This window comes from Diabrotica virgifera, chromosome 7, assembly GCF_917563875.1.
Source record: "Diabrotica virgifera virgifera chromosome 7, PGI_DIABVI_V3a".
Classification (NCBI taxonomy): domain Eukaryota; kingdom Metazoa; phylum Arthropoda; class Insecta; order Coleoptera; family Chrysomelidae; genus Diabrotica; species Diabrotica virgifera.
Genome location: NC_065449.1, coordinates 180935319 through 180957728, shown reverse-complemented (window position 1 = coordinate 180957728; position 22410 = coordinate 180935319). Strand labels below are relative to the sequence as shown.

The 22410-nt window shown below is 33.4% G+C and overlaps 1 protein-coding gene across 3 annotated transcripts in view; it reads left to right on the top strand.

Annotated features, from left to right (window-relative positions):
* Positions 1-22410, top strand: part of LOC114326177 (zinc finger protein 345) — a 174988-nt gene that overhangs the window by 125418 nt on the left and 27160 nt on the right. For 2 of the 3 annotated variants that reach the window (XM_028274441.2, XM_028274439.2), the window contains exons 13-14: positions 2681-2840; positions 7836-8048. In XM_028274441.2, coding sequence (XP_028130242.1) covers positions 2681-2840; positions 7836-8048 — 373 coding nt within the window. Of the gene's footprint in view, positions 1-2680; positions 2841-7835; positions 8196-22410 lie in introns of those variants that run through there. The other variant, XM_050656490.1, reaches the window with a different exon arrangement.

Genomic DNA, 22410 nt, shown 5'->3' with positions numbered 1-22410 from the left:
ATTAATGGTATACAGCCAACTACAGGAATTTCTTCCTTGTGGATTTTTATTGAAGTTTTCTTATTTTGATGGAATCCAGTATCTCCCTGCTGTTCTGTATTCTTCTTAGTACTTCCTCATTGGTTATTCTGTCTGTCCAGGAGATTCTCAGCATTCTTCGATATGTCCACATTTCAAATGCTTCCAGTCTATTGAGACATTGTTTATTAAACGTCCATGTCTCCACACTATGCAAAAGAACAGAAAATACATAACATTTTAGAACTCGCTTTCTAAGATTTAGGCTGAGGTCTCTACTACATAATATTTGTTTCATATTAGTGAATGCACTTCTAGTCCTCTCCATTCTAATTCTATCCTAAGTCATTACATTATGTTAAAGTCATACAATAAAATGTTAAAAATAACGCTTTTCTTTTGTTATTGTAACAAATTTTTGATATTTTTAACATCTAATACCGTTTTTTATGTGTGCGGCGTTAGGTACCGCTGTGTGTCCACTCTTGTAACTTTACGAGACTTGGCTAACGGAGCGTTAATTATAGAGTAATTTCAACATGCTAACATATTTCTGAAATTGGGCTCTGTACCGCCATTCTTTACTATATTACGAATATGTCAACAAAATATTCAAAATTAAAGCTGCAATCTTGGAACGCGTTTTCCGCGCTGATGTAGCCTCTTAAGATAAGCCTGTTAATTTTCTTTATATTATTTTTAACATCTGGACAGAACCGCGGGGGTTTGTCTTTATTGCTATAAACTGTTATCGTGCCAAGAGCTTTACATGCCAAATCTTTAGTGCTTCTTTTTATCTTTTTCCCAACTGAGACCGATTATGTCTTGCTGTGTCTTATGGTTATTACTTTAATATCTTCTCATAAAAGTCTTTTATTGGGGTGTCCCATAGTTTATATACATTAATTTTTTCAGCTTCATCCGTTGGCTTTAATTTTTATTGTGATCTCAATTTTGATTTGATTTTTCCTAATAGCAGAGAATGGTCACTAACGACGTCAGCTGAGTTTAGTGTTCTAACATCCAGAACTTGTAGAGGACAAGTGTGTCTGTTAGTCACTATGAAATCAATTGTTGAATGGTTGTTCTTTGTATTTGTGAACGTAGATTTGTTCTAAGCTTTACGATCGTAGAAGATATTATTTATGAAGCTACTATTTATTTAAGAAAACTCTTCATTAGTAAATATTCACGTCCTCCTGATAAAACTTGACCTCGCTTTCTTAATTCTGTATTTGATCTCTGTTGTTATGTATCAATGATTATGAACGATCCTTCTCAAGTCCACGCATTTTTCAAAATACTCTATAGTTGTTTGTGCTGTCTTTTTAATGACTTTTTAAAAACGTGACCATAGTTCCGGAGATGACTTTGTAAGCTGAAAGCACTGAGCTACGAATTAAAAGCTTTGCACACTTTTAAAGCACTTTTCTTTTCAATTCATTATTTTCTTTCTGTTGTTGACTAGAAACTTCCACGCTTCTGTTTTTCTTCCTCTCCCTATGTTGGTATTGATTTCCTGTTATTTTTCTATCCCACAATTTATTTGTGAAACAGAAACATGTACTAAGTTAAAATTATATTGGACCGTGCAAGTTCTGAAGAGCAACACCTAGTGTCATAGCATCAGCAACATTTTTAGCACTTTTAATTATATTGACCAATTATATTAGTCCTGGTTACTGGATAATTGTCAAGACCAAAGCCCAAAAAATAAGAATAAGAAGAAAAAATAAGATTGAGGTTATGTTATTAAAAAGTAAACATTGTATGTAGTAAATAAACTTAATTATTAAAATGCAGTACTACAAGCAAACTACAATTAATTGGATTCACTTTAATAATTGCATATCATATCAATATTGTGGAGCAACATATACTTTTTACAATTTATAACACAGCATTTGCGAAATCTCATTTTCTTCAATGACAGTAGGTATGAAATATACGTCAATTTGACAATTTCAATTGACATGACAATATGGATTATTTAAGAAATATGTTAGAAAGTTCGGTACTCAAAGGAGAGACCGCAGACGTTCGGAAACAATTAGCGTCTCTTTGCAAAGACAATGACGTCGACTTTGCAAAGTAACAAGACACTTACTCAACACACACACTACACATTACTCCCCTGACTTAGTGATAAGTTATACAATTACGTGGCTAAAGGTTCTAGTTCTAAACCAAAGCCAGAATCAGAAAAAAAAATGTTAGAAAGTTGTAAGATTTCTCTGCTACTCGCGCACGATCGTTTCTCGTATCCCCTCCAAGTACTTGCACACAGCGAATAGCCAGATGAACGACAGAAAGATATGGATTTAGATAAAGACGGTGAGTGTGAGGTCAGTATTGGATGTCTGCCCAGAAGATGATGCATTATTAGGAAACATCACCAAGAAATTGGAGAACTACAATTGATTTAATATAAACGTCAATACACAGTTATTAATTAAACTTGTTTTGGCAAAAACATTTCAATATTTCTTCTTCTCTATGTGCCGTCTCCGCTTCGAAGGTTGGGCGAAAATCATCAGAGCGATTTTTACTTTTGAGACCGCGGCTCTGGATTTATCTCCATTCTCTCTGTAATTAAATATTTCAATAATTTTCTTACATTTAATTTAGATGGAACCAATCTATAAATCTCTTTATTTTGCAGGATTTGGGAGACAACTTCACTGATTCCGAAGAAGAAAAGGAACGGAAAAGAAGGTACACTCGCCGACAACAAACCAAAAAGCCACAATCGCCAGAATCTCCCAAGGAATCCGTCTCAGACTCGTTTGCGGAGTTGTATAATAGCGTTTCTTCAACAATAGGTAAGGATCTTATGTAGTTTTATAATTCTATGTCTTCAAGATACTTCATGAGTATTATTAATCATGGCATTAAATCTATGATATGCATATAATACACCAGCACAATTAACCGCTCACCTTGTATTTCCCTCAATTTGCAGAAATTGTCAATCTTGAACCACATTTTATGAAAGAAAGGGTGAAAACTACTTAAGGAAAAGAAAACAGTCAAATTATTGAAAAAATATCGTTTATTAAGGGATAGTATCCAGGGGATACCAGAGTTGGGTCGGATACTGAAAAAAAGTATCGGATACCGGATACGGATAGTTAAAACGTATCCGGATACTTTTAAAAAAGTACGAATACTTTCATTTAAAAATGTATTCGGATACAAGTATCCGGATATTTTTTTCGGATACTTTGAAGGATACTTTTTTTAAGAAGGACATAAATTATTAGTATTAGAACTATGTGATGTGCATGTATTTTTAATGTAATATATAATAATAAAAATACATTAAATGATGGAGAAAGAAATCAGAAAGTACTCAAAAAATTGTTTATTGCTTATGAATAATAAAACTAGAGCATAAACTTATAAGGAAACATTAAATTAAAATGCTGACTAAGTCAGAAGTAAAGTGCCTTTGAATTTGCCTTTGTAAGTACCAATACCTCAAAGTGTTCATCGCTTAAAGCTTTTCTTTTAGGCGTATCAATCATAGTTGCAAAAGAGAAAAGTCTTTCAACTGGTGCTGATGAAGGTAAGCATGTGTTGTACTTTATTGACACCCTTTTTAAGATTGGGTATTCATTCAATTAAACAACGTACTTATGAAGATTTACAACTGATTAGTAGGGAGCGGATTTATATGCGATTAATTTTGATGAAATATGCGCATATATATGCAGTAAAAAATTACGAAATATGCGCAAGATATGCACAAAAAGTCAAAAAATGCGCATTTCGAGAAACCACAAGTTTTCTTTTTTTATTCTATTCTAGGGGGTTCTTTTATAGGAGGAGGGTGGCAATCTTATTCATTATCTTTCAAGTAAAATCATTATTTTTTATATATGCAATTTATTCACATTTTTTACAAAAACTAATACCAATAGTTATCTATTTAAAATAAAACAACAATATCACTATATGTATCTTCGATTATAATTTACTTCAATGTGTTTTTCCAAATTTTTTACGAGGAAACATTTTCTTTGATCAGATAAAATATTTTTATAACTTGAAAAATTCCTTTCAATATGAACAGAAGTAATTGGGGCATATTTAAAATAACTTGTTAAAGCCGAAAATTCTGCACCAAAATCAATTTCAAAATTTCCATTAAAAATTTCGCATATTATGTCCTCCAAAGTTTTAAAGCCTTTTAAAGACGGGATCTGATCTAAAGCATGAATATTTCAATTTCCGTTAGACAATTGTAAAACTATGGTTAAAGGTGTAAATTATCACAACAATAGGGGATTTAAAAGAATCACTTTCCCGGTAAACCATTCTTCATCATTTTAAAATCCTACAATCATTTTATAATGGCGTACTAAGCACTATAAATACTTTGTGTAAAGATCGGGTATTTCCTAAGAAAAAATTAAAAGGCAGTGAATGAGCCGTCTCTTTTCAGGTAGTTCTCGAATTAATAGATACGACAGACAGCCTGTGCGGGGAAATATTTTGTGTTGTTCTGAAGCTATTTCCTTGTGGCATTTTTATGATTAACTATTTAGTGGGAAATAAGCCACAGTTAAATTGAAAAAATAATTTTATTAACGTTTCGAAGCCCAAATCGGGTTTCGTTGTCAAAATACAAAATACTTTGAAAATGAAAATGGCTTCGAAACGTTAATAAAATTATTTTTTCAATTTGAAATATTTTGTGTCGAATTAAAATTTTTTTTTGACTTAAATGTTTTTAAATATGCACAAAATATGCATGTTTCTTTAAAAATATGCAAAATTTAGTAAAGTTCTCAAATATGCGAAATATGCATGCAATATGCATTTAGCATAAAATCCGCTCCCTACTGATTAGGTAAAAACAAAGCTCCATTAACTATATAATAATATATCATAACGGTGACGAGTACGAAAAATGGGATTTAACATATTAGACACATCTGGATTGAAGGAATGGCAGTGTTGTGCCTACGTTAGGTGCATTATCGGCGGGCGATAAATATTTAAAAGTATCCGAATATCAAAAAAAGTATCCGGATGCCGGATACTTTAAAATTTGATCACGGATACGGATACCGGATACAAAATTTAAAAAGTATCCGGATACAGCTTTCGGATACATAAAAAGTATCCGGATACTACCCAGCTCTGAGCGATACTTAGCAAAAATCCAATGTTTAAAAATTTTCAGTAGTAATTACGCAAGAGCTCTAGAATTATCGAATTTTTCCCGAGTGACACTTTGACAGTTTTAATTTCACGACCCGAAGGGGAGTGAAATTATGTCAAAGTGTTACGAGGACAAAAATTCGATAATAATTTTAGAGATCGAGTGCAATTTGTTGCAATTATTTCATGAATAAAACTGTTCAAAACCAAAATGTTATTGTAATTTATTTATGTAAGTACAAATTAGTACAATTAAACACACAGTTGTTATAAATATTTGACGGTTGAAAGTCATCACTTTTATAATTTTTAAAACATTAATTGTCATTAATGTCACTGAATGTATTTTTTCGTAGCAACGAAGGGCATCTGACGTAATATACTTGACGACGATATATTATCAAAAATTATCAGTTTCATTTTTATTTCTGTAGCTTTCTATTGGTCAAAATTTCCTATGAATGAAATAATCGAAGAAAATTCAAACAAACATAATTTTGAAAATCATAGTCTAATTAAAAATATATGAGTATTAATAATGGGTGTTGCCGCCTCTGACCCTTAGGACTACTTGAAGCCGATTCAAGATATCCTAGATATCTGATTGGTGGATATTGTCCCACTCCTCTACCGCAGCAGTCTCCGAAGCATGTAGGGGCTGGTACTCTTGCTCTTACCCATTTTGATGTTGTCCCAAATGTGTTTCAATTGGGTTAAGATCTGAACTTCGTGCCGATGACCATGGTAAAATTTTAATTCCAACCTCATTAAGGTACTACAGGTGAATCTTGCGGTATGGCAGCGTGTATTGTCAGGCATTAATATAAAGTTTTCACCAATCAACGGTGCGAAAGGCATGACATTGTCTTGGATAATTTCTTCTACGTATATTTGAGCATTCAGACTACCTCTATCGAACACAACTAGATCAATATGGAGTACGAGCTTCGTAAACGATACCTCCCCAAATCATTATTGACCCTCCTCGTTAAGCCACTGTTTCGTTTATAGTGCATGGAACAAACCTTTCATTTTGACGCCTGTAGACACGCTGATGTCCATATGGACCTCTTAGGGCTATTCGGCTCTCATCTGAGAACACTATGTTCTTTCCATTATGACACAGTCCAGTCAGCATATTCTCAGCTAAACCAAGTCTAGCTCTACGGTGTTGTGGGAGCAGTTTTGGGGCGCCAGCTGGACGGAAAGCCTTCAAATTTCTTTCTTTCGTCTTCTAATGGTACGACGTATCGTAGTTCGTAGATCGAGTAATGCCGTTCACTCACATTAACATTTCTCACCTCACAATATGACAAAATGACGCGTACGAGCTTCAGGAGCGGTGTAAGAGCGATTTCTCAACATGTTGCTGACAATGAAGTGGTCACCGCGAATTGCAGTACGTAGCGGCACGTAGTCCCGATCTTAACCCAATAGAACACATTTGGGATAACCTCAAAAAACTGCGTAAGAGCAAGAATACCAGCTCAGCCCCTACATCCTCCTAAGAGGTCAAGACGGCTGCGGTAGGGAAGTGGCACAATATCCCTAATCGGATATCCAGGGTATAACGAATGGTTTGCCGAATCGGCTCCAAGAAATTCTAAGGGCCATAGGCAGCAACACCCATTTTGTGATTTTTAAAAATTATGTTTGAATTTTCTTCGAAGATTTTTAAACATTGGATTCTTGCTAAGCATCCCTGAGTAAACGACTTTTTTTCAATGATTTTATTGTTTTCTTTTCCTTAAAGGTAGTTTTCACCGTATCTTTCATAAGATGTGGTCCAAGATTGACAATTTCTGCAAATTGAAAGAAATACAAGGTAAGGTGGGCGGTTAATTGTGCCGGTGAGTGTATGTATATTTGATTTGAATGAAAAGTAGAAAAAATGATACCGAACAATTACTATGACATGAATAATGTAGGGGAGCAAAGTATGCTAAATGTGCAGTCACTCGAGCGCTTTGGAGACCTATTGGGTTGTGAAGAGTAGGTCCTAAAACCAAAAAAAGTTAAGTAAAGTTTTATATTTTAGTGGGGACTTTCCATTTTTAATTTAATTTTCCATTTCCAACAATCGTTTTTTCCGATTATGGCGCCATCTATCCATAATTCGAAAATATGTTTCAAATAAAAGTTGCTTATTTTTACGTAAAGAATCCAAATTTGGAATAAAAATTTGGGGCTCCTATAAGATTTTAATGTAACACCCCCCCCCCCCCCCTTCAACCTCCATGGGGGTCGTATTTGGTACCATTCGATAGATTTTTCAAAAATCTTGATTAAGTGTATTTTGCAGTTTTTCGATCTAATGTTCATTTCGTGAATTATTCGCTTTTTTTGTGAAAGTTTTCAACCCGCCCATTTCCTTACTTATTTAATAATCCTCAAATCGTTAGATTTTTGAAATATACACTCTTTTGCATATACTTAACTTATTTTAATCTGACAATTTCGAGTATTTTTAAGGATAGATACAATATATGGTAGAGGTACCTCTGCAGGGTACCAGGTTTCTCCCCATATGATAATCTGACGCGCTCAAGTAACTGCAAAAATCCCCGCTTGGGCTCCACTACCATAATAAAGTTTTGTTCACGTAATATTTAGATTTTAGGAATATGACAACTATTTTTTTATTTCAGAAAATATCAACTCGTTGGTGAATTCAAAATCATCGCCGAAAAGCAAACAAATCAAGAAACTGAAATCTGACCAATCAATCAGTAGTAGACCAAAGATGATCCATACCCAAAAAACGCGGGTTCCAGTCGAGGCCGGGGAAGACGGGCGCATCAGGCATAAAACGAAAACGTTAGTCACCAGAACTCAGCCCACTGAGATCAAAACGACAACCGGTGAGTTATAACGGGGCAGAATACTTTTTTGGTTTAGAAGATAGGTTGGCTGGTGGTGTTGGAAGTGGAAAGGTCGACTTAACTTGTTGATTTAGTTTTTTTATTGTAGACTGAAGTTAGTAATATAGTTTGGTTTATTTTATTTTATTATGTCTTTTCTTTGTGTTATACTTATTTTATAGTAATAGTCATAGCGCCAGTCTCTTTTTTTTTCATATTATTAACATTTTATTTCTTTAATTATTTTATCCAAAAGAAAAGAATTAGAAAATCATATGTTTTATATGAAAATATAGACTATACTTTTTATTCTAGTCTAGAGGCATTCTAATAACCCTTGACTTTTTTCATTTCTTCTATTGTCTTTCATGTATATTCTCTAACATTTTTGTCAAAGTCTTTTGTATTTCCTTGATAATAATATAATGTCTGAAGTCGATGAAATCCAAAAGTAAGCGCCTTGATTGTCGTGTGATTTTTACTGATCTGCTGATCCAATATTACTGATGAACTTTGGAATGTTCTAATAATCAAGAAGAATATTGAAAACAGCAATATAATACTTTTATTACTCTTCTTAAAGTGCGGAACTAGTGGTTACCATAACAGCTTCCGATCTCATTGGCTTCATTTTATTCAGCTAGCTTGTCCGCTGCGAACGTTGGCTATTAATATAACAATTCTGATCTTGTTTACGACACTTCTGATCTTGAAACGGCACTTCTGAGTAGTTCAATGAATGGGAGCCCAAACCAAGTCCGTAGATTTTGGAACCAGAAATGTCTTCTTTAGAACACATTCATATCAACAAACACAGAACACATTCTTCTTTAGAACACATTCATATCAACAAAAGTTGATAGTTTTCGAGTTATAGGCGATTTAAAATCTGAAAAATCAGTTTAACAACTGATATGTAAATTATTATTTCTGAGGTGGCCAAGTGCCTAAATTGAAGCGTACACATTCAGTGCGCGACTTTTAACATTTTCAGCTCCGGGCCAATATCAGATATTTATCTCATGTGCCACTTTTACACAGTCATTGGAAAATTGTTGAAATGTAAACATGGTAGCTGTGTCGATGGCACCTGATTGATAACAGAAAGTGTTAAGACACCGTGCTGCGCGTGGCACTATATGGTGCGTCTCTGTCGCACTTATTTATGTATATGTTACTGGCCAAACCCGATTTCAGGACAAACTAGTTTGGCCTAGGCCAGACTAGTTTGTCGTAAGCGCTTTAGGATAAACTAGTATGGCCTAGGCCAAACTAGTTTGTCCTATCGCGCGTAGGCCAAACTAGTTTGTCGTAGGCTAAACTAGTTTATCCTGATATAATTACATACACTTCAGGCCAAACTAGTTTATCCTGATATAATAAAAATTCACACTTCAGGATAAACTAGTACGACCTAGTCTAAACCAATTTAGCCGAGTCGGAAGTAATTTAGCAAACATGTAAGGACTTCTACATGCGGGGAATTCCCAAATCACGTCCCAACAGGAATGGCAAAAAAATTATACATCGATATGTTGTATCATATGATACATCGAATGAAGATATTGATACATGCTATAAATCAATATATTCTTGTATAATTAAATAATATAAAAAATAAAAAAATAATAAATAAGAGGATGAGGTTTTCTCCAAAAATTAAAAGAGAAGATACACTTACGAATAAAATCGAGTATGATTTAAGGTTGATCTGAACCCCCCCAAAAAAAAATTTGAAGTTCAAAAATTTTGAAAAAATTTGAGAAGGTGTATGTGATTACTAGAAGTATTTTGACAAATTTTGAGCGAACTTCATGTTTTCGTTTTCGAAAAAACTCAAAAATACTCTTTTTTTACAAGTATAAAGCGGGAAAACCAAACATACAATTTTGTTAATTTTCTTACAGCATAAAGATATAATCCTAAGAAATACTTATGAATTTTTTGAAAATTTTTGATCTTACAGTTTTGCCATAATAGGAAAAAATAATATGTTTTGGCTTATAATAAAGCTACCGGCAAGAAATCGGACAAAATTTTAATAACAACATATATAAAACTGTAAGAGTGGAAAATATTTGCAATAAAATGTTGAATATTTTTTTCTAAACATATGAAAAATCTCGTTAAACAAGAATTATATCTTGAATTGCCGCTGTGAATTTGTGCCGCCATGAAGTGACTCCATCTACAACATCGGTAATATTTATGTTCGATAGATAGCAGTACCTTCTGCTAGAATCGCGTCAAACAGAACTTTATCCTAGCAGCGTTGCCATATCAATTACTTTGTACAACAAAACGTGTTATTGTATTATAGTTAGTAGGTAATATAATACAGATATATATATACTACTATAACGTCTATTTATAACGCATCAACGTGACCTTCTGAAATTAATTTAACTACTTTTCTTGAAATATTGTCAGTCCCCTAGGCCGTATTAGATTTTGATATATTTAGGGCCGGTACTTTTTGTCTCGATTAAACCCGAGTTGGCTTTTTAATGTTTTTAAGTAACATAAAGTTGTCTTTTTTATTTGTATTTTTTCATGTATCTCTGAAGCTTTGTATTTGACTATATTTTGAATTGGAGCATAAATAGTCTACTTTTGTCAAATAGTTTTTCTAATAACTACCATCCATGGTGTTTCTCTTTTGTCGCACTTATGTTTATTAAAGATTTTAATTGAAATCATTATTTTATCTTTAAAATTTTCATTGTTCATTACTTTTTGCATTTGTGGTGAGCTAAATTTAAAGGAAACCAATTGGACGATATTTAAATAGATATGGAGTAAGAGTACCTAAATAAATAACCACTTTTGAAATTAATTCAGGATAGGTTAAAAAATATTTTCACCTTCATATTAAAAATAAAAAAAGGATCAATATAAAAGAAATAATAACAATCAATTTTAAAAATCTTACATCTATATTGATTTCTTCTATGTACAAAAACAACAGAAATAAATAAATATTAGCGAAGACAAAAGAAAAAATGTGTTGACACTTAATAATATGTTAAATAAACGTATTGATTAGTCTGATGCAAGTAGAACTAGAACTGTTATATGGAGCTAATCTGGATCGGTATAAATTAGATGAGAAAGAAAAAAATCTAATAAACGCAGTTTCTTTGAGAGAAGAAAGAGAAAGAGTATAGAATATTAGAAAATGAAAACGGCGCGGCAGAATAATCATCGATAAAGAAGTAAAAAAGGAAACGCGATAACGATATCTGGAACAATTGTTTTATCTGATAAGACACGAAGAAAAGCCAGAAATTGCTATCAAAACTGTTTCTTTTAGCTGTAACCTTTCTGATGTTTTTGTGTCCAGCATGCCTACTACGATACGGTCTCGGATCAATTCCTCCTTCAGTTGCCCATAATTACAATGTTCTGCTAAGGTATGTAGGCTAGTAATAAATAAGTCAATGGTTTCACCTGGTTTTTGTACTGTAGAATTGAATTTGAAACGTTCATATATAATATTACGTCTAGGGATAAAATATTTGTCAAAAACATTTAGAACTTCCTCGTAAGTATCTGGAATTTTTTGAAATTGTATCAAAATATCTTCGGATTCTTCTCCCATAAGGTACACTAGGATATCTATTTTTTGTTTTTCTGTCTTTTGGAGCTGCCCTGATACCGACATGTAGCGTTCCAGCCTCTTCCTCCATGCAGGCCAAATTGCTGGGGCCAAAAAATTGAATTTATCCGGAGGGTTAACATTCAATGGTGCTGGACTTACTATACCTTGAGTATTTGCATCAGGAGTAGTATTAGTAGACATTTTCAGTGTTACTTTATGTCGGGTATGATTTCAACCACAATTGACCACAATGCAGAATATTTTCTTGCCCCTTAACGTTGCTTTGCTACTCTTGGCATGTGCTAGTGGTTAATGGGTAATATAGTTTTATACTTAAAATATACGTGCTGCACTCAACACCGCTGCCACCATGTTTAGTTGGGTTCTTTAATAATGACTATTAAGTACTCTTGATTAAGATATCTTTATTTAGTTTGATCATCTTACATCGCTTGTCCCGGTACCGGTTCCCCGGATCAGACCTAACCTAACTTAATCCTAATCCTTGTTCACCTATATGACATCTATATAGGCAACCAAAGATACACTAACAGAACAAAAACAAAAAATATAGTAAAGCAATGTGGATTGTTTGTGTGCTTGGAAAAAGGTTATCGGTATTCAGCCCGAGAATATACACCTCTAGAGACAGCCAAATCCATAAAAACATGTAGCTTGTTAAGTGAATGTCCCTAAAGAAAACAATAACTTCTTCTTTAGCCTGTTTGCATCCACTCCTGGACAAAGGCCTCCCATGAGTTTTCCACTCTTCTCTGTTTTGTGCTCTTTGGTACCAGTTTCTCCCCACTTTTGCTTTGAAGTCATCTAACCATCGTTTTTGTGGTCTTCCTCTGCTACTACTATGCTCGCGTGGTCTCCAATGTACAATGTTCTCGTCCACCTTTCGTTGTTTTGCCGTGCCACGTGTCCTATCCAGTTCCATTTCATTTGCGCAATTCTTCCAGTTACATATTCCACCTTCGTCCTGTTTCGTACGTCCCATTTCAAATATGTTCTCTCAGAGATACTCCTAACATAGCTCGTTCGATGGCCCTCTGTGTTCTTAATCTATTGGCTGATAACCCTGTAAGTGTCACGGTATCCACTCCATCAGTCATAACTGGTAGAATACAACTGTTGAATACCCTTTTTTCTAGGTTTATTGGTATCTTTTTGTTTTTCAACACATCACTGAGTCTTGCAACTGCTGCCCAAGTAATTCGGATTCTTCTAGTTATCTCTGCCGTTTGATTCTGTTTGCCTAGCTTGATCGTGTGACTCTTCGACACTTTCGATCTGACTTCCATCTAAGTCGATTCTGATATTTTGATTTGTCATCACTTTTGTTTTATTTAAATTTATTTTTAAACCGCTTTTCTTCTCAGATTCCTGTTTAAGCATCTTTAGTATGTAGATTAGTTCTTCTGTATTGTTGCTTATGAGCACTATGTCATCGGCAAATCTTAGATGACTTAAAAATTTAAGTGACAATTTAACTTTTTCTTCTAAGACATAAGGCATCTTCTAATTCAATAGTAAATAATTCTATATTCTATATCTGGAATCAATCCTTGCGTTATTCATTCCGTCTAATACGGCCCAGAGTTCTATGGAATCGAATGCCCTATTGTAATCAACAAATGCTGAATGAAGAGGGTTATTGTATTCGTTACACTTTTCGAGAAATGTCCTTATTGTCTGTAGGAGTAGGTGTTCTACGGTACTATAACCTTTGCGATATCCCGCTTGTTCAACAGGCTGGTAACTATCGAATTTATCTGATAGTCTGTTGGTCATTATTGTGGTAAGCAGTTTGTACGGATGTGGTAACAGACTTATTGGTCTGTAATTTTCGAGTTTGTGTTTGCCTCCTTTATTTTGTAGTAGAAGTAGCTGCGCATTTTGCCAAGTGGTTGGAATAGCAATATCAAAGAGGCACTTCTTCATTAGGATTTTAACTGCTTCCAAGGTAGTTTGACCTCCATCTCTAATCATCTCTTTTGTTATTCCGTCGTCTCTATATTTTCCATTTTTCATTTGATTTAAGGCATTTATAACTTCCTCGTTAGTAATAAACCATACCATAATAATAACTTTAGTAATAAACTATACCATTTATACTACAGCCAACGATCAAATGTGTAATTTGGAGAAGTGTCAGAACAAATGGAGAAAAGGAGAGGGGCCAGGCAAGGTTACATCCTGTCGCCGTTATTGTTTAGTTCTTATTCTGAAGAAATCACACAAGAAGCTTTGGTAAACGAGACAGTCGGCATAAAAGTAAATGGAAATTTAATTAATAACATTAGGTATACCGACGATACAGTCATAATATCAGACAACTTGGAAGACTTAGAAAGAATAATGAACAAAATATTAAGATATATGTAATGGAGAATACGGACTCTCCCTTAACCTCAAAAAACCAAAATTTATGAAAAATAGCAAGAACAACAATATAAATGAAATATTAACGATAGGCGGCCAGCAGTCTGAGAGAGTAAAAAAATATACTTACTTGGGAACGATAATCACAGAAAATAACGATTAGACTGCAGAAATAAGAGAGAGAATTGAAAAAGCACGTGCCAACTTCGTGAAAATGAAAAAGATTTTATGCAGCAAAGATCTGATATTGGCCCTCAAAATAAGGCTAATTAAATGTTATGTACACAGTGTGCTTTACTATGGAACTGAATCATGGACATTAAATCGAAATGCAATAAATCGACGGTTCTCTTAGCAAGACAGAGACGAACTAGTTTTGGTGTTAGTGAAATAGTTTTCAGTATCTTTTCTGTTAAGTCATTTTTAATATCTTTATTATAACCTTTTTTGTCTTATTCTGAGGTATCTCATGAAACTGATTACGCAAAAAGATCTCATGGGAATATTTTTCTCAAGAAACGCGAGGTTTTCGCCTTGCTTAAACATATTTTGCGGAATTTAAAATCAAAATCCTGTTATTACATCTACAGATGCATATAAAATATGATACATCCATGGCCGTCGTCCACATGTTTACAAAAAACATATTGTTTCCATAATCTATAAGCGCTAAAACAAATTTAGCAATTTCCCTATTCTACTTTGCAAAATTCATATAGTATCACAACACTTGATTATACATTTGAGGCATTCGCACTGTCCGTCAACGTGTTAAAAGGTTTATGTGTATAAACAAAATTTGTGCAATGTAATACACTTTTAGATGATTTGTCGACAGTGAATGAAAGAGGTCGTAAAATTTTATTACCATCTTTCAGTGTCAGTGTGAGATAAGATGAATTCCTTACTAACTGGAATATTTAGTTACGGAGAAACATAATATGTAATTAGTCTATGTTGTGAGGCCGCTCCCGTCTAAAAAAATTCTGATTTGGTTTCTTTGCGGATTCCTATTCAAAAATGTCCCCTTTAAATAAATCAGAAGAGTGCCAGCGAAATTTTTGGGCAAAAATTGTTAAAAAAAATGTTTCTAAACAAATTCACAAGATTACCATTTTTTGTCCAGGAAAATATTTTTTCTTGTTTTTTTGGTCATTCTAAGCAAGAAAAATATCTGTCATTTTTTTCAAAAGTTGATAATTTTCGAGTTAGAGGTGAACTAAAATATGAAAAATGCGAAGATAGACATTTTCGAGGCGTAAAAACTCATATTTAAATTATTATATTTAAGGTTGGCAAGTCCTTAAAGTGAAGTTTAAACATTCATTTTTGAAATTCTGAGTAGTAATCGGGTCTAACTTCAATTTAGACCGTTGTTTTTTAATTGTTAATTATGCGCGTCGATCCGATTTTAATGCCAATGCAGCAGGGTCTATTTCAACAATCTCCTATTTTGCACTGTAACTCTTTAGGTTTTTTGGCTTCTTCTAAACAAAAAAGATATCTTCTCATTTTTCTGAGAAGTTAACAGTTTTCGAGTTACAAGGGATTTAAAATCTGAAGATTGCGAGAATACACGTCGCTTGCAGAGAACATTAGTGACGTAACTTCAAAAACGTAGTTTGTAGCGCCTTAACTGTATCATGTATGGATATTGCACGTAGAATATAATATGTTTTAATGTAATACCGCCACATGTTGCGAGTGCTAGGGGTATTTTACAGAAACGTTTGCACAATATTCCGAAGTATGGGAGAGTTGTAGAAGGAAGTAATAGGACAAACAATTTATGTTTTTATTTAACTATAAACAAATTAAGGAGAAGAGCATGCAAAATATTTTTATTAATACCCTTAATATTGGAGATCGATTTATTCGAACAAGTTGGGCTAAGTCAAAAGAGTATAACATCGTTCAGAAAGATAATAGAGGAAATCATCAAAACGCACAACTATAAACGAGAAACTTAAGGAAACCGTAAGAAAACACATAAATAGCTTTGAGCGCGTAGAGTCTCACTATTTAAGAGCTCAAACTCGTAGAGAATTCCTTGATGGATCATTAACCTTAGCTTAGATGTATAGATACTACAAAGAGTAACGAGAAGAAAAGCAGTTGCCATCTGTCAAAAGATGTACATATGAAACATTTTTTAACACAGAATGTAATATTTCTTTTTTTAAACCGACGAAAGATAATTGCGCAACTTATGAGGTGTATAAACAATGCAATCAAGAAGAAAAATAAAAAGGCCAAGAACAATACACACGTCACATTCGTAGTAAAGAAAGAAGCCGAGAAGAAAAAGCAAAAAATATTACAAATCCTACATAAAAAATAATAAACTCATAGTAGCTTGCTTCGATTTGCAAGCAGTATTACCTACACATTGCGGAGATATTTCTACATTTTTTTATAAGTCCTGTCTCAATTGCTTTAATTTTACGATTTTCGAAGTAGCATCGCAAACAGTTCCTGCTGTTTTTGGCACGAGGCCATTGCTATGCGAGGAGCAAATTAAATTGCAACATGCCTCTCTAGCTATCTATCTACTTTACCTGCAGGAAAAGATATTATTTTTTATTCCGACAACTGCGTTGGCAAGAATAAGAATAAGGCGGTTTTGGTGGTACTTATGTACTTATATGCAGTTACGCATGCTGAAATAAATAACATTACTCACAAATTTTTTACTGTTTGTCATACCCAAAATGAGGGTGATTCGATGCATGCAGTAATCGAGAAAGCAAAAACACAGTTTAACTCAATTCATGTCAGTGGCCGCCTCTAATAAGTGCTGCAAAAAGAAAAACGGTAGGCCCTATAAAGGGAATGAAATGGACGCTGAAGACTTTTTGACTCCAAGTACCTTTCAAAAATTTTTGGGCAAAAATTCACCAAAAATTCGGATAACGAGAAAGTAATATGGAATAATATAGAAATTCTTAAAGTAGAAAAGTGTTTTCCTACAACATTTTTTTACAAAGTTAACTTTGACTATACAACCTATAAAACTATTGACCTTTCTACGCGTCATTTTTCTGATAATAATAATATTTTAGAGCAATATAACTCAAAACCAGCCTACGAAAAGCCTCCTACTGTAGGAGAGAAAACAAAAGAGCATTTACTGGAATTATGCAAAAAAAAATCTTATTGCAAATGTACATCAATCATTTTATTTCAATTTGTTGAGTTAATTTCACTTTGTTGTGATTTATAATATACAATAATTATAATTATTAGATAAATTTATCTAGTAAACTACCATTTATAACTTTGTCTGGTTTTTCATTGTTAATCTGTATAATCGTAGCAGTTATGGTTGATGAGTTATTTAAAAATATAATGCAATACCGCCATATCTTACAAATATTTATAATGGTTAAATATTGCTTGTTTTTCAAAAAAGATATCCATTCGTGTGCTATTGAATTACTAATATTCTAATATTCAATTACTTGTCTTAAAATGTCTATTTTGTAGAAGAAGAAAACCGCAGTTGTATCGGTATTGAATGGGATGTGCGATATATTAAGATAAATGAGCTTTTAAGCTTCGAAAATGCGTATTTTGGCATTTTTCAGATTTTAAATCGCCCCTAACTCGAAAACTATCAACTTTTGAGAAAAATGACAAGATACCTTTCTTTCCAATTTCTGGCCAAAAATTTCGCCCTCAGATTTCCTTCCGCAAAGAAACCGAAACATAATTTTCTTTCAGACGGGAGCGGCCTCACAACATCGACTAAATGTTTCTTGCTATTAACATTGTTATTAGGCGTTGATAAAATTACTGTTTAAACAATTTGGCATCATAGCCAATTGAGCCGATGGGTGTAACGATAAAAAAGTGTTCAGGTTTCTACATATTACTGAGTCATCATGTAGAAATCTACAATTAAGTTGAAAATGTTACCACAATGGCATGCTACAGTAGAGCCATCTCTAGGATCAGAAACAAATTAATTGAGGGTTCATATCAACCTTAATATTGTTTTTATCAATTTTGAAAAGATGTGAAAACGTTGAATTATTTACGTCCGTCTGTCTGTCCGTCGGTCCGTTCATCCGTCTGTCTGTCTGCCCGTGAACTCAACACCTCCATCATTATACCAGGTAGAAGGACAAATGAGGTGTCAAATGAAAGCTTATAATCCAAGGATGGTACTAAAGGTGAGAAATTTGACCTAGGCTGTCTGTCCGTCCGACCGCGAATATAACTCAATATTATTGTTCGTTTGTTACGAATAATTATAATTTTAATAAAAATGATTATTTTTTCAAGAACAAAGTATGTTATTCAATTTATTATTTATATTAAGCCGTACTAGTTGGCTGAATTACTTTCTTCTTCTTGGCTTTTTCCCATTATGAGTTTGCCGTTTTCGTCTTCCATAGCACTCTATTCTCCCAGTCGCCATCTCTGAGATCTCTATCTATCATAGCATTTCCTATGTGAGTTTTCCATCTCACATCAGGTCTTCCTCTCCGTCTTCCTCCCAGCGGGTCACAGTCCAGTCATCTGTTCGGCCACCTGTGCTCCGGCATTCTTTGTACACGCCGGTACCATTTCAGGGCTCTACGTTTACAACTTTTTTGTAATTGAGCATTCTACTTCTATTCTGTTTCATATTTTCTCTGTACTTAGTCTATCCTACCTGGTAATTTGTAGACACCTTCTCATAAACTCTAATTGAACTGTTCGTATTTTATTTCGTATTATTGTTGTCACTGGCCATTCTTCCGCTCTTGTAGGGAAATATTTGTAATATTCAGCACTATGCCCTGAAAAATCCTTTTTTGTTTTCTTTAGTTAGAGTGTTCTTCCATATCACTCCATGGAGTGCTTTCGTGGCTTGTTTTCCCCGTACTATTTTCATTTCTATATCTTTCATACAAGTGCCATCTCGGTTTATCATTTACCCTAACTACTTAAAAGTCTTACAACTCTTAATAGTGTCTTCTAAACTTACGTTTAAATCAGCAACCAATCTGTAATCAATTACGTTCGACTAGATTAAATTGGTTTAAACTAGGCTAAACTAGTTTATCCTGATCTAAAAACATACACTTCAAGATAAGGATAAACTAGTTTGGCCCTAGTGCGTCTTTATATCAGGATAAACTAGTTTGGCCTGAAGTGTGTGTATTTATATCAGGATACAGTAGTTTGGCCTATGACAGACTAGTTTGGCCTACCCGCGATAGGACAAACTAGTTTGGCCTAGGCCATACTAATTTATCCTAACGCGCTTAGGACAAACTAGTTTGGCCTAGGCCAAACTAGTTTGTCCTGAAATCGGGTTTGGCCGGTAACATATATTCTTATGCGAAAAATTCCCAACAAATACTCGACATTTATTAAAACTTTATAATTTATTATTAACATAGTTTTTTAATAATCTATTTATTTATTCAATTAATTATTGCCAATGTGGCAATTGAAGTGAGACGCACTATATGATGCGTCGAGTGGACGCGCATAATCAATAATTAAAAAACAACGGTCTAATCTTGAAGCTAAAAGTTTAAACTTCAATTTAGACACTTTCAAAAATAGTAAGCAATCTCAAAAATAATAATTGGCACATGAGTTTTTAAGCCTCGAAAATGTGTATTTTTGCATATTTCGGATTTTAAATCACTTATAACTCGAAAAGTATCAACCTTTGAGCAAAATTGTGCAGACCTTTTTTTGTTTAAAATATCCCAAAAAGCTTGAAAAATAATTTCTGCAAAAATTGTTGTCAAAATCAGTTCCTGCCTAAAAATTTCGCCAGCACCCTTCAGATTTGTTTAAAGGGTACATTTTTGACTAGGAATCCGCAAAGAAACCGAATCAGAAATTTTTCCATACGGAAGGCGGCCTCACAACATGATTTCCCATTATTCCTTTACTTCATTTTTTAATCAGATGTCGACGTTAATTGCTTGATTGTTTTAATTGTTCCACAACAGCTTGTAGTGATTCTTCTTTTTTTGGTTGAATTTTTCTTATTTATTTCTTTAATTCTGACTACTGCCATATGTTGGTCTTTTTGTAACTAACACTACAAAATTATTTTGAAGATAAGGTGATGTAAACAAGAACTTAATAAGCGGATAAGAAAATGTATAAAAACATAAAACTTTAATTGTTAAAGGCCAAGCAGAACAAATTGCTAAACTTTAAAAAAAAATTATTTGAACAATTAACACTGTAGATTTTTTTTATTACAAATAAGCACCGAGAAATGTTTTAGTTGCTAGAAGAAATCCACAGAATTGAATAGTATATCGGCAAATAAACACACATCTCGGTTTCGGTTTAGTACACACACAGTAAGTACTATTAAGTATTAATTAAATATGAAATATTTACTGTATAATTATAATGATATTATAATTATTAGTTTTGAAGTTAAAATGAAAATTGTTTTTTTTTTAATTTGGCACCAGCGTTTACACAACACGTCTGGCACATCTCGTAAGAGCAGCTTAATACACACCCGTTCGCCGGTTACACAGCACCGTGTACACGGGTAAAGAGCGTAAGAGCATTTTAATCAATGCTTTTACACATACCGTGCTCGTTCAAAACGGCACCCGGGAACCATGTTGTTGCTGGGCATTTTCACTATAAGCCCGGACAAACTTTGACGTGTACCTACACGGCGATAGGGCACGTAGTGGGGTATTAAAGTAAATGTGGGTGTTCACATCTAATGCATTCTTTGCAAGCAACCCGTGTAATGAAGTTCGCGATTTCCTGGAAAATAGAAGGATACTAGACTTTTTGTTTTGGCTAACTTATGAAAAATGGCTGAAGTAAAATTTGGTTCATGCAAGACCTGTAATTTGGGATAAAAGTGAAAAATACAAAGGTAGAAATAAAACCAGAAGTGCTTGACAAGACATTTGTGGGAATATTGGAATTTCAGATAAGGGTGCTACAAACAATACAAGCGATAAAGCAACGACAGCAGATGCTCTAGTCAATGGTTCATTGCTGCAAACACTAAGTTTCCTACATGTCAAATGAATGATCGTAACATATCATACATTGCAATCTGTATGCCTTGATGTGCTACCTCTCAGTTCTCACAAATACCATTCTCTTCCTATCAGTCGTAGCGGTCTTCTCTTTCAACAGTACTTTCAGTATTAGCTCAGTTACAGTTCAGCGAATCTAAAAATTCGTTATGATTCATTTAATTTCACTGAATATTAATTATCATTGATATTGTCCATACCAGGTATAATGCAGTCACTGAAGGATTTCAGCTCCGATTTCGTTGAACCTCCATCGATTTTCATGAAAATTGGTGAGTAGTTAGAGGATATCTCAAGGAACAAAGGTGACATAATGCCAACTTGCGCTTTTACCCTGGGGGTGGTTGCCACCCCTTATCGGGAGTGAAACCTATTTTATTAAAAATAATACCATAGATCGATAAAGGGACAAATTCTAAACAAAATTTGTTATATAAAGTTATTAATATAAGTCAATACTTTTTGAGTTATTAAAGATACAAAATTCTATTTTTTCGTAAAAAATGCATGTTTTAAAGCCGTTTTTCATGTATAACTCAAAAACTGTAAGCTTTTACAAAAAAGTTATTATTATCAAAATTGAAGATAATGAAAAACTGAATATACTGCTCACTTAAAAAACTAAACTAATGTTAACAAAAGTGAGTTATGGGTAATTGAACGTATATTTTTTTCGACGAGTACTCAAATCTAAGTATTCAAGCTTAAATAACGGGAAAACGATGCATTTTATAAAATATAGCTGCTAAAGATTTGTCAAAGTACTTCGGAATACCTATTAAGTGAGCTCCAGAAGAAGTTAATAGCATCAAAATTACTCAAGTTATGATGAAAATACGAGAACACTTTCTATTTTTTTAGGAAAAAGTGAGAAATATAACATACGCCATTTCCACAAAAATTAAAATTTATAGTAATCCTTATAAGAGTTTCGTTATACTCTGTGAGCTCGTACGTAGAGGGGATATTTATAAATTCGTGAGCGCCAGTAGTGGCAAGTCTGTAAAGGTTTACCGGAAATTTGACAATTTCAAAGTGATTAATTTAAAATTAAAAACATTAATTATAAAAAATATTAGTTGGTCAAAGCTGTGGTATATATTTTTACCTTAAATATACTTACGTTTTAAATACTGAATTTACGTTTTTTTAATGTTCCGTAATATGTAATTATAAATGAATCTATTAATCTTAGCGCCATCTACACGATAATTGTGAAAGTATCCGAAGTAAGAAATTAATATTTCATCAATAGAACGTCAAAATGATTAGCAAAATCTTAAAAAAATCTATTACAATTTAATTACTTTTTAGCGTTGTAAATATTAAGGGATAACAA